We start from the raw sequence: 16,095 nt of genomic DNA, 5'->3' as shown, positions 1-16,095 counted from the left end.
GCTCAACAATGAAAAGAACACTTGCAGTAGTGAGTTATATCAGTTTTGGGATGGTTTCGTTGGAGACATATCTTCCCGGTGGAAGATGGCTTCCCATGCTCAGCACACATTGAATTCTTAATCACTTGCATTCAGTTCATTGCTAATCATGAAGCTAATTGATGAGATGGAAGTTCGGAAAGCCCTGAGGCGAAACAGGCTTTGCAGAGATTTCCTGGACTCTGTCTCTTACCAGGTTAGTCACATCACTTATTACATTTATAAGTACATATTAGAAAAGTACTATGTTTCGGTCTGAAATATACCAAGTTATTGTGGTTAGATAATTAGAACTGTCTACGTCCTTTAACAAAAGCTCAAAACATTCTCATTTTTGAACAAAAAGTGACCTTTGGCTTAAACTAGCCATTACCATGTGCCTAAATTAATACCGTGCTTGCCATATGGGTAAGCATACATATTGGGGATTCTGTCCTACTATACGGCCGGATTACTTTATTATTAATGTATGCCCAGTATGAGCTGTTACAGATGAGGTGATGACTATTTGTTTGTTATGACATGCAGATATGCTGCTGCTGTGGGCCGTCACCGTGTTCTCTCTGCTGCCAATGTTTTCCTAGCATTAAAGTGTCCACAGGCACCAGGCTTCTCTACACGCTCTTCCATATTATGGCCTCCACAGTCTGTTGCCTCATGCTATCTAGAAAGGTGTCAGAAGCTGTCAAGGAAAATGTAAGTGTGGAAATTACAATAACGATGATATAATATTAGTATACACGTTTCAGGGTATTATAGGTAGATATTACTGTAAATATTCCTGAACATTTAGTTAAATATATTATCCAAAAGATGTTATGCTTGCTGCAAGCAGGACTGTCTTTACCATACCCAAAAGGGTCAACTGTCCAGGGCCCAAAGAGCTCCAGGAGCCCATACTCAGATACCCATATCACCACTGATTATTGGCAGAACATGGGTGGGGTGTGGGCATGGCCAGTCACTATTCCCCGGCTCAGAGGAGGAAGAAAACGAGCCGGAGACACAGAGAACCAGGGCTTAACCTGGAGACTCATGGTCAAACCTGGAGAAGTCCCAGGTATGCTCATCAGCAAGCAGCTCATTGGTCATGCATAAACCAATGCATGTCTTTTCTAGCAGAACCATTCCGTAGAAATGGATTTAGGAAATCGACATGCTTAAGTTTTAATTAGCATTTTTTTTAGTTATGTCTTGGGAATGGCCATCTGCGAGTTCCTAATAATATAGACATATATGGTTAGAAGAGAAAAGAATGCACAGGAATAGTAGATTGACAGTCAAATACATACATTGATGCTTACCGCTATTGGCAAGCTGTAATTATTATATTTTTGTTACACACAGGTGCCTTGGTTTTCACTCCTATGCAAATACCTTCCCGGAGGAGCAGATTGTGATATTCTTGTGGGGTACACTGCTGTGTACAGAGTCTGCTTTGGGACGGCTTCTTTCTATTTCATCCAGGCTGTTTTCCTTGTAAATGTGAAATCTACACAGGAATTTAGGGCGATGGTCCACAATGGGTAAATTCATCACAGTTATTGATTTACATATATTTAATAGGATTTTTTTTTTATTTTTATTCATTATTTTCCCACAAGGATGAGTTACACAAGTCACATCTCTGTATCTGTTTATCTCTTCATCCAACAGTTTTACCTCTGTCATTTATCTTTGGTCCAAAACCGACTTGATTTATAGTTACAATAGTAGGAACCACAGATCAACTGGCGGCTTGCATGCTGAGATGGATAGTTATGTTATCGGTTTTAGGATGTACTGATTAGAAATCATGGTTACCCACAGGACATCAAACACCTGCGCTGGCCGTTTACCCCTGACCTTTAGAATTAGGTATATCTTTGCAAAGAGAATTGACTTATTTCACCCAGCTGGGGTAACGGCATAATTAATTAGTACTACCACCTTTAAGATTATTTTACATTCCATTCAGTAATACCCTTCTATGCCATGTTTAAATTATAACTTGACATTTTGCACTTTTGGGTAGAGAAGGAAGAAAGGAAATTAGTAAAAAAGTGTCAATAAGCATATAGGAAGGACCTCCTACATCTCTGATCCACTACATGATCCCATTCAGTCTTCTCCCTGGGAGCTACAAAAAGATAAAAGAAGTTATACATTTTATATTTATATCCTACACTTCGACATCCCGTCTTCTTAGGTTAGTTTGTATGAAACAAGGAAAAAAATATTTTTTCACAGTAATTTTCATTTGTAGGAATCTCATATTTTCTTTTTAAAGAATGTGATCATAATAATTGGGTCTTTTCTCAGGTTCTGGTTTTTAAAGTTCCTGATTCTGGTTGGAATGTGTGTTGCAGCATTCTTCCTCCCCACTGAGTCATTTATAAGAGGTAAGAGAACGCATTACCTGTCAGTCTGCATCCATCAGGGGTGGATCATAGGAACCGTATTAGAAAAAGCCTACATATAGGGTTACAAATTACAATAGGGCCCTGTGCCACCACGATGACTGCCAAGTCTCTGCAAGCAGTTGTTACCTATTTTACAAGCATGCGTCTGAAACAAACCACAAGAGTTTTACTTTCCAAAAACGGATTTGGTTGCCAGCGAAAATGTATTGTTTATATACCATAGGGCAAGTCTTCCACGCTAGAAAAAATCATAACTCAATGTTATCTGGAGGCTTTAGAAACCACATACATCTTTTACATCTGTGTCGAGCTTTGTTGGTCCCATTTGGTTCCATGCTTTTCCTGAACAGTGAAGGATTAAATACCTGTATTACAAAAAAACATACATATTATAGTGCCTCTGTCAGTTTCAATGTATTTACGTATATAGATGTTCTTAGTCTTCAGCCCTCTTTTGCCTTTTCTTGTAAATCCATGACTATTAACAGTGACAACCTTAACCCCTTTCTCCTCTTACCCCTTTGTTTGATCCTCAACACTCGGGTTAAAATGGATAGTCCATTAAAACAAACAATGTTCAAAGTGATAGATCCTCGTGAAATATACTTCCTAAACTTTGCATCCCAACTTGAATGTATTTATTTATTTTAACAATCTTTTTATTCACAAATTTTCCCCAAAGAAAATTACAATTTAACAGCACAGCTATGATTATGTTGAAACCCCATCTAGTGCAAATTACCACTGTCTAATTCTGCCACTAGGTGGCAGCGTATTCCAAATAGTTAATCCACTAATCAGGGTGAAGCAAGTATAAATGTAAGAGGTATACTCTTTCAAAGGCCTTTTATTCTTGTTCATGAACCATTCAATTAAAGGGGAAAAAACACCAACAAATTTAAAACTGTAGATTGGATTTTCTCTCATAATTTAAATAAATTTTAATTTAATTATCGTAAGGATTTGCGCTACATTTTTTACATTCATAAAACCAGTTGTGGTGCTTGGAAAAACTTTACTCCAATAGTCCAGTAAAATCTTGGAGTGGCAAAAGTTTACAGTAAATGCTTTTTTGAAAAAATGTACTTGCATCCTATAACTTGCACTGCTTTTGTCCCTACAGCTTGGCACTATGTCGGCATGTGTGGAGGTTTCTCATTTGTCCTCATCCAATTGATTCTCATAACAGCTTTTGCTCATACATGGAACAAGAACTGGTAAGACTTTTTACAGACCTTGAATATTCAAATAATCCATTGACCCCGTAAATTGCTTCCCTAACAACGATTATTTCTGGTACAGCTCATATTTGTAAACCTAAATGATAAGAAGAATCCTGTGGAAGAATAAATCTGTCTGTTATTTATGTCTGTTTGTTATGTTATATACTACTTGTCCTGTGTACCCATTGTACAGTGTTGCAGAATATGATGGCGCTATAAAACAATAAATAATAGTAACCCCAGTGAACCTCTAAACACTTGACCCTTCTTAAAAGACTTAAAGACCTGAATAAGGAGTGGGTGTTTATATTATTATTGTTTTATATAGCATCATCATATTTTGTAGCGCTGTACATATACTATAATACATTGTTGTCAGGGCCGGATTAATGTAGGGGCTGACGGAGCTGCAGCTCCAGGCCCCTACCTGAAAATAGGCCCAGGCCGGCTGGGCCGGCTGCGCACTGAAGTAGCCAATGCGTCCGCACGACCGCCAGGACCGTCTTAGGTGCGGGGCAAAACCCCATAGCAACCACGATCGCAGGATCCCAAGGGCCCTGCTGCTTACCTGTGCATTGCTCCCACACACTGTAAGAGCAGTGTTTTTGTACCCCCAGGGAAGCAGGAACCCAGCGGAGTCACGTGAACTTACATCACATCACATGACCCTGCTCTGTTACAGCTTCCCCTGTGCAGTACCATAGAAGTTGCTCGCACAGAGTGCGAACAACGCAGAGGGAAGCAGTGGCCCCTGCGGAAGTCTGGGAGCAGCACCGAGAGATAATCAGTGCAGGTAAGGGGGTGGGGAAGGGTGTAAGAACGAGTATGGGTGATTGAGGGAATGTGACGATCAAGCTATTTTGTTATTAGTGTAGACAGTCCAGGGTTGGTCAGTTGGCAATCATGAACATGACAGCTGCAAGGTAACATGTACTGGATAGATAAGGATGATGCACGCTCTACCGGTAGGTCTGTGTACACACAACACCTGGTCCAAGCACATGCCACATTATGCATTCTGTAGAATTGTTAATGTTTTGCACAGCAAACATTGAAATATCCCGCTACAATATTGTGATGCAAAAGACTGCAGTCATTTTTTTTTCTTTTCAGAATTGCAAAATTACATATTCTAGCAATTTCTTTACAATGCACCGAAAGACTTGAATAAGCCATCTGAATGGTTAAAACACTGTGCCACATTTTTTTCTGGTGCTGTTAGAAATGCATTTCTTGGTTTTTTTCGAACGGCAATTGCAAGGTCAGAATTCCTGAGATATGATTAAATTGGGAATGCTATATCACTTAACACATATTGAGCATTTCTTGAGGACAGAAATATCAGTAATCGTATAGGAAGGGTAATGAGTGGAAAAGAGACAACACAGATGCTGTCAACACTTCCTCCTTGTTTGAGGCCTAAGTGACTCAAAACGTTCGCTGATACATCAAGGGGCCAGTCTCTACCTGTCAGAAAATCTACAGCTTGAGAAAAATACATTTTACTGAAATCAAAGAAACCAAGCGAGGTTAGCATATTCCCTTTATACTGTCATGTACGTCACATCACAAAAGCCTTTATATTCCACAAAGACTAAAACATACATTCTATTGGTCTATTAAAAGAACCAAACAATGGATCACCAAACTATATAAAAGAATGTATGTTAAAAATACAGAGAAACCTAAATTAGCTCCCAAGGCTCTCCCCTTAATCCTATACTCTCCTCTGACCCCAAAAAACATGTAGCAATAAGTAACTTTCTCCCATCACTGCTGGAATGATTGGTTCTACTTGACCCAAAGGATCTAAAACTGTAGCAAAAACTCTATCTTATCTACAATCTTACATCTGTGTCACCTCATCAGAGGCTTCATCAGGAGCTTGGTTGGAGCCTAGCGCTTAATATTTACTGTCCAAGAATACATCAGTGGTGCCTTCACATCAAAGTATGTATTTCTCTGCAGAATTATACATGCAGAAGTGCTTTTGTCTACGATAAAGAACATTACAATCTGTGCGCTGTCTGGGTTATTCATTCCGGGTAATTGGTCTTCAAACACTTCTCTCCTTTTTCCCAGGCTCACGGGCGCATCTAAAGACAAGAGATGGTATATTGCTGTTCTGGTGACCACCTTGCTCTTTTATTCCATGGCCTCGGTGGCCTTCTATTTCCTATATACTTACTTCACTCACCCAGCTGGATGTCTGCTAAACAAAGGCCTGATCTTCGTGAACATCATCTTGTGCATAGTCATGTCCTTCATTTCCGTGACTCCATGTGTACAGCTCAGTAAGACTACATGCTGCATTATTATTATATCTGGTTTATTATTACCATTTATTTATATAGCTGTAAGAAATCACCCAACACGTGAAGCAGTTTAGGAAATATAGAAATTGGTAAAAGAAACCAACCAATACATTAGATGGATAAGCCACTGGCCATTTCATTTAGAGTGAATGGGAACCGATACATCACAACAAATTTATCATTCTCTTAATATCCTAATATCATATAATCAGAGGTGTCCAACTAGAATATCTATATTAAAAATAAAAAATATTAGCCCAAGAATAAAATGCATTCTCTAATAGAAATTGACACCTTTTATTGGGCCAACATTGGGACCTTGAGGTTTCCATCTGAACAAGAGACCTCTAAGGTCCTGAAAACCTATGTAAATTTAAATTCTTTTCTATGTTGGCCCAAAACAATGTATCAACATGAACCAAAGACTCATGGTGGTTCCAAATTGAAATAGGCAATATATATTCATCATAATCCCAGTAATTGTTATAAATAGTGTTAGGTATCACTGTTTCACAGGACCTTTGCAATGAAGTTCTTTGTACATCATATATATATTCAGCGTGTGCAGTTATTACCAGGAAGTGATACTAGGGAGGGAGCTACTTAATCTTTTTATTTATATAATTACAGTTCGGTATAAAGATTAAATTCTTATGTCTCCATAAAGACGTCCGCTGTGATTCATCTTAATTTATGATGATTTTGTCTGGCAGCAAAGTAAATAAAATAAGATGAGCCCCATAAAACCAGTAATTTCATTGTTCATAGGAATCTGCTTTCATGTTTTTTATATGCCAAACATTCTTGTCCTGAATGGTCTTAGTGTGTCAAACATACGATTTATCATTATGTTACACAAATATGGTGTGTTTCTGAGAAAATGGGGACATAAGTAGAGCATTCCTTTATTAGAGTAAAATACATTTCACCACTTATGTTAGTGATGGATCATCTTCTGACGATTGATAGGTCCACTGTAAAGCTATACAGAATAATCATGATCGATTCCCTAGAGCCGTTATAAAACATGCTGCACTGTCATTATTCTATTACTAGAACTATTTGCCGACATAATATTCAATGGCGGAAATTAGGTTGAGGAAACACCTGGATCTCATTAGCTGTTCTATTTACGCGTCTGTTGAAGAATCTCAATCTCTTGTCCCTCAGAGCAGCCGCGTTCCGGATTGCTTCAGGCCTCCATCATCAGCTGCTATGTCACCTACCTCACCTTTTCAGCCCTGTCAAGCCGTCCTCCAGAAAGAGGTCAGTGAAAAACCTGCTTGTAAGAAAAACAAAAGGTGTTCCAGGGAATGTAGCCTATCAGTCAACCTCATTCCACGTTTATTTAGGTTTCCCTTTTTGTGTCCTCACATCAACCTTCGCATGTGGGAACAGGAAAATGCCTCTTAATAATGAGATCAGATCCACTGCTAGCCTCCTATGTACCTTTCCTATGCATTTTTATAGTGGAAATGTTCACCAAGTCTTTCTGGTGAAATGGTTTCCCATTATAGCTTGTAGTTATAGTTTACTATAGTTTATATCGACTACACACTATAATGGGCCAAACACATTATTTTATGTCGCAGATACAGTGTCCTTTTAATGACTTTTGAAGTCTGAAATTAACCCTATTAAATAATTCCCCTACATTTTCCAGTTTCCTTCTCATTGATACTTTTATTGCATCTTATTTGTTGTTTCTTATTTGTTGTTTCTTATTGTTGGCCAACCTGGGCATTTATGACAGCTCTGTTTTTTTTTGGTTTTTGGTGCAGTACAGTACAAAGGGGAAAATCTCATAGTCTGCTATCCGAGCATCAGCCGAGACGGACTGCAAACAGAAGACGCATCTATAGCCATTATGGGAGCAGCCATTATGTATGCGTGTGTCTTGTTCGCATGGTAGGTAGATGTACCCTCGTATGAGCACACACTCCATTACAGAGTCTTGTTTTTAATTGTTTAATTTTGTAAAAATGTGCAACTCATTTATAGGGTATGATGATTATAATAATGTTTTTTTTAAAATGTGATTCTGATATATAGTTTGAAATGTGATCTAAACATAGCAACCAATGGAGTGGCCCAGTTATCAAGAACATTGCATTGGTTGGTGATATAATAAGACCCATTTTCATTCTTTGCAATAATATTGCATTTTATGCCTAACCCTTATGGTATATTTTATGGTGACTTGAACCACAGCGGTGATCAGGTGCTCAGAACACGGTGAAGCTTATCCAGCTGAAACATAACTAATGCATCTAGCGGTATAAAATGTTATGATATATGGAGGCTTGAGTTGTAAGGTGTGTATATGGCACTACTACATCCTAGGGGGGGGGTTAATAGCAGAGTTATTTTTTCTCTAGTTATGCATGCCAATAGAACCACAGCATAACTATTGCTAAAAGTTTACAAAAATATTCTATGTTTAGACCAGGGCTGACACTACTATATAAACAGATAAAGCAGCTGCTGGTGCCCCCTCGGAAAATGAAATGGGGAAACCTATAAATGGGTGACCTATATTATCTCTGTAATGCAACCAATGTATGATCTTCAGTATTGCATTGATTTTGTGTTTTGGAATACGGAACCTAAACACGGAGAACGCATGAAAAATATGTACGATTATCTCATTCACCACAGCATTGTTTGCCAGCTGTTGCAAATCATAGTGTTATGAAATCCTACTAAGCCTGGAGTGGAAAGAAGTAAAAGGTCATAAACACAGCAGCATGGAAAGCTAGTGGAATGGCTGAGTCTCTGACTATGCTAAGTATTTGTCTTAATTAAGCCAAAGATTTAGACGTTCAAAGCACAGAGGCCAGTGGCAGCTGCCCTCTCTCATTCTATTCTTCACCGCCCTTCCACTTATGGCCGTGTGCTAAGTCTACACGCTGTAAATATTTGTAAATTGTTATGCAACCAAACCATTTACTGTAGCCAGCTAAAAAGGGGATCGGGTTCACCCCAAGACGTCTCCTGCCTGCTCCCAAATCATAGAAAAATAGATGTAGTGTAACATAAACTTTTAGGACCTCAGTGGTCTCTTGTCCAGATAAGAAATATTCAAGCCAGCAATCATTACACTGCCAACTCCCAAATTTATAACCGGTTCAAATCTAATCTACTCCTCTTAAATTCCACAGCGAGCTGTTATTTCATAATTGTTTTTTCGGTCAGTGTAGTACAACTTACTGGAAACTTGTAGAAAGGAAGATCAGATTATAAGGCTTCTCATTCCACACTAAAATTAAGACATTATACATAAAATCTCTAGTTTAATGCCCCCATATTATCTTATTTTGGGAAACTTCAATTTCCCTTTAGCTTAGGGTGTAAATTATAATTGCGTTTTATACTTTACTAGCAAGGAAATGGAGACGAGTATAATATTTGTATATAGTCACAAGCGGACTTAGCATAAGGAAATTATGATGTCATATTATACTTCCCAAGTTTCACTTTTTATGACACCAATTCCTCTGTCTTCTTTAAGAAGAAAGTGTTCCCAGTTAAGTAGATAAGTAGCTTAAAATATTCTTATAAAATATAAAATATTCTTATAATGTATTAATTCTGTGTTTTTCGTGAAGAAACAATTGCAGTACACATAAATATATGAAGAATTAAACAAGGAATGAAGCATTGTGTTCATCTCGAAGCCTGTCAGCAATAATGTGTAACAGAATGAAAGCAAGTCATATACGTTGTGGGAATAACTGATGGCGTAAAATTATTCTACTCTGGAAATAGCTTTATTACAACCAGATGTTGATCAGGTCTTTGGGCAGATGTCCAATCACACAGTTTGAATGCCCATTAAAAAAAGGAATTTTACAACATGAGAAAGATATCTAGCTGAAAAAATGATTATGCCATAAATTTCTAGTGCATTTCTAAACAAGACTAAAATGAGCTTTTACTTATTTATTTTGCAGTAATGAAGCCTCCTATCTTGCAGAAATGTTTGGTCCAATGTGGATGATTAAGGTCTACACCTATGAGTTCCAGGTCGGTGGAATATAACATTTCTTTCTACAATTACCGTCCGTCTTGTTGGTTATAATTCTGATTTGGACAGTTTATGCAACAAAGTTTTTAAGCAGAATTACCTTGCCTGCATTTCCTTCCTGGTAGAGGAGCATTAGATGCGCTCAATAACTTATATTTTAAAGTTCATGGGAAGTTCAGATCAGCCTGAAATACAGTATTGAGATAGAGAAGAACTCAACCCGAAATACCTATAACTGTATTGCATTTTAGAATAAACTTTGTTTGACCCATCCTTCCCCCTCCACAGGCACAGCAGATACCTGCCTGTCTCTAATATCCAATGTAATTTATGTACTTTTACATATACAGCGTGGTCTGTTCAGTATAATGTCCATGAACTGTATAAGTACACAGAGTGATGAGGCAGGAGTGTCTCAGGATGTTAATGGAGTAGATATCTCATTTGGTCTGGAAAAATCACTGTATGTATGGACCCGGGGGCCACAGATTTCTGATAGCGCCCCTGGTTGTATGTGTGGGTGGTGCAGAAATACTGTAAGCAGCTCTTGGGATTTTTTGTCTTTTTACTCAAGGACCTATCTTCAGGACAGTTGAGACAAGAGTTGGCTTCAGTCCTTCACCCTACATAATGTCAGTCATTTTTGTTGCAAAACATGAAAAACAATAATTATTTGTTTTAATCACAGAAAGCATCCTGTTGTTTCTGTTGTCCAGAAGAGGACGAGGAAGGAGGTGAGGGATCATGCGTTTGCGTTAAGAACGATTGTGTAATTGCATATTGTCAGTTTTAATGTTGTTGTTAATCTTTAGTGTCCCCCCACTGTAATAGTGTTACGGAATCCGCCGGCACTCTAAGTATATGTAATGTAATGGAGCTGCCTTTAAAACGGATGTTCTAGCTGGTTGGTCCTTACTCTACCCTATGAGAAACTATAAGGATGTATCTATTTAAAGAGAGACTATCATGTAAATATCCGTGTTACTCACATAGACACATAATTCATAATAGTTAGATTTGTTTTTAGTTATTATGTATGGTAATAAATGACCATCTCATATATGTGGTGAGAGCTTAACGATGTTCTGTTCTGCTTAGTTTAACAAATGTATAATCGAGTATAGCATTAGACACACCATTTATAATACCGTCAAAGGCCCAGACACTTTCCAGAAATAAATATTTTATCATTTAAAAGGTTACCTCATTTATACATTTTGTAGGGAATGCTTGTCATGTGACACATGAACTAATAGATCGTTGCTATAGTAATTAAAAAAGCTTGTTCATTTTTTTTTCTGTGATTACACATTCAGAGTAATGAATACATTGACAGATCTAGAAAAGAGTATCTCCCGCCCGCTGCCGCTGATTTTCTGACCATTACCGCCAGCTCCCGCAACGTGTGTTCCACTCCCGCAACATATGTGTCCAATCCGCCCACTCCCGGCGAACATTCTGTAACAGCTTAGAGATAGTGAAGAATTGAATTCCCTCATTCACAGATGCTCATTCATTCCCTCATTCACAGATACTAATCATTCACAGATACTCATTCATTCCCTTAATCACGCATACTCGTTCATACAACGAGTGCGCGGGATTACTGTGACCCGCAGGTACATTATTTGACTGCCCGCTCCCGCCCACAACTCCCCAAAAAACGCCCGCACCGGCAAGTTTTTTGACAGGTCCCGCAGTACCCGCATCCCGATGCACTCCTCAACTCCAGAGTGCAATTCATGAACAACATCTTTGAGCATGCTTGTGGAATATATCAGAATAGCTGTTTTCAGGCCAAGTAATGTTAGCTTAGATTAGCTAAGAACTTTTGTTCATTGATTCTCTATGCCGGTATGTGATTTTCTTCAGAAATATCATATAATTTTAGGAAGTCTTGTTTATTATAAAACCCATGGTGATAATGGAGCTAAGCACACCTGCTAACCACTGTTTGTACCGGATCTGGCAGGGGAACGGAGCTGTGATGAAAATGAGGATAACAGCGGTGGGCAGACTGTGATCCACGATGAGCACGAGCGTGTTATTTACAGCTACTCCTTCTTCCACTTTGTTTTTGTCCTCGCCTCGCTCTACGTGATGATGACGCTCACCAACTGGTTCAGGTGCGCATTCTGAACATTCCCAGGTGCTTAATGTGTATTCTCTGCAGCGCTAGGGCTCTGTTTACTAATAAGCGCCTATGATTTACAATACCCCTACCCAGAATCTAGGAGCCTCCCTCTACTCTTGTTTAGCATAGTTAATAACGCACCCTTTGTATGTAATGGCCATGCTGTTAGGGCTTATGTAATTCTAGTCATGTCAGGAATTTTAAAGGCACAGTAATCCATATAATAAACAGAATATATGCACTGTGCATATACACACATAGTCATAGTAGTGTGTCCTTGGATATCCGTGGTATAACTCATCTGAAACCCTGTAATTATTATTATTATATTTTATTTGTGGAGCACCAGCATTACAATGAGTGAGAATAAAAAAATTACAATAAACGCAAACACATGTTTGCCAGATACAAAGAAGGGGCAATAGCGGCAGAATCACGTTTTCAGCATAACCGCCGTTGTATAAAAGAATGTGTGCATTAGTTTGGAAGGTCACCAGGAGTGATATATTTTATATCATACTAGATATTTTTGGCTAGGATATGTGGGTAGAGGCAGCTTTCAGGGTGGTAGCAGAACCATTATGGTGCATTATGTGTGCACTTTAAAGATACTATTACTAAACCATTGAGTTCCAGATGATTCACTAGCAGCGAGAAATCGTTTGCCTCCTGGTGGTCCCATTTTACGCATCAGGTCTGTACACATATCTGTGTTCTAGGTGTATTAAATTCTTTGTTATGTATAATTACCAGGAAACATTCCTTACGTATGACTTGCTTCAGCCCTGTTAGTGGTAACAGCATAACTGTGATACAAAAATGTGTGTGGCTTCTAGTGAATTAAAATGTTAAAAGCAGCAGTAATGCCCCCCCTTAGCGCAGACACTAACCAAAACAAGCTATTCTATTAACCATGACTAGGGTGGTCGGCGATCTGACCTTACGACAAGTAAATATTATTTCTGTTATTCAACACAAGCAGTTTGTCACTCAGAAATGTCACATCTGTCAAAATGTGTATTGAAGTGGTAATCAGAAGAAACTTAACAGACCTATTTGACTACACGTGGCCTGGGGTGCTCTATGTCCTGTAAAAAACACCATTGTGGATAAAGCATAGACATAAAATAGGGAGCCTTTGCTAAAACAAGTTAGACATTGTTAGCCGTGGACGGGTGCGGATATCAAGCTTTTCCCTGATGCTGCAAGATAAGTCTTACAGAGATCAGATTGGAGAGTTGTGACTGTGAAGGGGCATTGGTAGGCAGCACACAATGCATAATTTAATGGACTCTCATTGATTTAATTGCTATAGGGCTCTCACAATGCATACGGAAGCCAAGGATTGAAAATGAAGGTCACCAATGTTTAAACTACAACTCTCCCTTTAGCGAGAGGACGGGTTTTCACTTTAATAAGTGTTTTGTTTCCTGTAAGCTAAATGTATATTGGATAGAATACTTTTTCTCTACCTCCCTAAGGTGGAGCAGGGACAGGTATCTCACGTAAGCAGCTTGTACCTACTGAAAGTTGCCTGAGAGCACAGCATGAAAGGGAGAATACAGTGCGTGAAATGAGTTGGCTGTCTCCCAGTTTAATTATTTATCTGGAGGGTGGATTCGCTTTTCTCACCTGTCTTTTACTTGCTATGCACATTTCAGCAAGTATGAGCAAATCTATACTTATTAATGCATTCAAAGCACCAGGTAGAATCAAATAACCCCCTCAGACACCAAAATGTGAAACATTTAGATGGCCATAGGCTTCCTGTTGTTGTTTGGGTACACTCCTTGTAGTTAATTTACACAAGAGCGCTGGGAAATGAAATATGTAATATTGAAGGATCACTATAAGTAATGTTTGTGTCACATTGTATTTTCTGTTCTTTTAAAGCTATGAAGATGCATCACTGGAGACAATCTTCACCCATGGCAGTTGGCCGACATTCTATATTAAGGTGGCATCTTGCTGGACCTGCGTCCTGCTTTATTTGTGGATACTTTTGGCACCCGCTTGTTTTGCTGGATCAAGTCAGACACCCAGGAACGGTCCACCAAAACATATCCTGCGAAAAAGAGCTTTCAGAAGAGTGACTGTTTCAAAGTGATGGCATTTTCTCGAACACACGGACTGTAACATGTCATTACCATAAGCTTCCACTCTGGCAACAATGTTTAGGAGTGAAATACTGCCAGAGAATCGTGAGCAAGAACTGGGAACAGTAAAAACCATAACTTTATCATGAACTGGCTTAGAAAATTGTCGGGTGAAAATGAAGCGGTGGGGCAGTGGTGCTCCCCATGTTGAATAGACTTTGATGGCACATTGAGGTGCTACATATTCAGAAATGTTGTTGCAAGATGCATACACACTTTGGGAGACATTTTGCAATAGATGACTCTACGTACTTCTAAATACATCTCCTGCTGGTTCTGGCTGCCTGCAGAGTATCAAATACATATAGCACTAACGTGTGTGTAATAGCATTACATCAGATTGATATATTTTGTAGAAGTGAACGTTTACAGTAAGTCCACTTAGGCACACGCTATAGAGGGTCATTGTCATGAGGCTCTGTTCCCTAAGGACATTACTATTACGTACGATTTTTGTCTACAGGAATAGGGACTACCAGGATGCGAAAGAAGTTATAGCAACCATTACAAAGGACTACTTTTGATTCCGTCATTGTTCCCGAAAGTACACCCAGCTCTGTGAACAGTGCAATATGGAGCTGCTGGTGCAGAAAGGACCGTTACTGATCACAGTGTTCCTGGCCACTGCAAAGCTCGGCGGGTTAAGCATCAGAAAGCCAGCGCTAAGAAAAAATCTCTAATGAACTGACATTCCTATGCTGACCCTTGGAAAAGCCAGTCAATCCCCCAGGACTGAATGACACTTCCTTACAAAAGGTTATTTTGTATAAGACTGCCCTGTGTACTTGTTAAGCGTAGATTACTGTGAATGGTGTCAACTATTAACTATTTTAGTGTTTCCAATGCTTTGTTTTAGCAGCCCTAAATACCAAACAGCTTTTATAGAGAACATATTTTGGGACTAAGCCCTGCGGGCAACACAATAGAATTTTGCATCCAAGCTGTGCAGTCTGCATACCTCTGCGTTCGTCTATACATAATGAGATTACTGCAATGAAGCTACCTGAAGTGTCCCACAAAAGCCTTAAGCGTAAATCCTTCGAAGGATTTACCTTGACTGGCAAGGTCAGGCTAGATCCAAATTAAAATTACTCCAACTCATTCTTCATAGTACAGGGGAGAGAATGTCCAATTTGAGGGATGGTTGGCAGTGCAAATAAGGGGGATATGGGATACTACGTAATCCTTCCCTTAGATTGTCAGTGCACTAGGCTTTGTATCATAATAACTATGTGAGGCAGTGGCGACCACATGCAACTTTTTAACATATCATTAGTGCAAATTACTAGTGTCTAGTGACAGGGTGCCAGCCGGCTGCTGCCAACAGTGTGAAAGCATTTAAATATTACCATGTAGCCTCAAATATATATATTTACATCTCAGCCGTATAGGAGAGCTGCTGATGTGTACAAAGGTTCCTTGTATAGCTTCCGAACTCTAATATTATCTTCACATTCATTATGAAAGCCTGAAACTTTGGGACAGATCATACAGCTGTTATTACACTGTAGAGGGGCAGAGTACACTGACAAAAGCCACATCTTGTGTCACAACCATACGCAACGAGGTAAGTCTTAAAAATATAGCAAAAAATATATCACAAAAAAAAAGGATGCTATTGATTTCAAAATAGTTACATTCAATACAGTTAATCGCGATGGCAAGGGCTTCCCCCTCAAAATAAAATGTATTTCACCTAACACTTGATGCAGTAGCTAATTTCATAATGTTCCAACTGTGGTTAATCCCTTTGTTCAATTAATTTAACTTTTTGCAAGTGGAAACTTCTCTGCAGGGAC

The 16,095-nt window shown here is 38.9% G+C and overlaps 1 protein-coding gene across 1 annotated transcript; it reads left to right on the top strand.

Moving 5' to 3' along the window:
• The first annotated feature begins 148 nt into the window (after positions 1–148).
• On the top strand, positions 149–15,470 carry SERINC4 (serine incorporator 4). The gene is made up of 12 exons (XM_053463767.1): positions 149–235; positions 568–735; positions 1,387–1,565; positions 2,341–2,420; positions 3,565–3,658; positions 5,747–5,958; positions 7,150–7,251; positions 7,761–7,887; positions 9,933–10,005; positions 10,695–10,740; positions 11,979–12,132; positions 14,034–15,470. Exons 1-12 carry the CDS (start codon positions 149–151, stop codon positions 14,245–14,247), a joined length of 1,536 nt encoding a protein of 511 aa, XP_053319742.1. The 3' UTR covers positions 14,248–15,470.
• The last annotated feature ends 625 nt before the right edge of the window (positions 15,471–16,095 follow it).

The sequence above is a fragment of the Spea bombifrons genome, chromosome 4 (assembly GCF_027358695.1).
Source record: "Spea bombifrons isolate aSpeBom1 chromosome 4, aSpeBom1.2.pri, whole genome shotgun sequence".
Lineage (NCBI taxonomy): Eukaryota > Metazoa > Chordata > Amphibia > Anura > Pelobatidae > Spea > Spea bombifrons.
The sequence above is the reverse complement of the archived record's forward strand: the minus strand, read 5'-3'. Positions and strand labels throughout refer to the sequence as shown.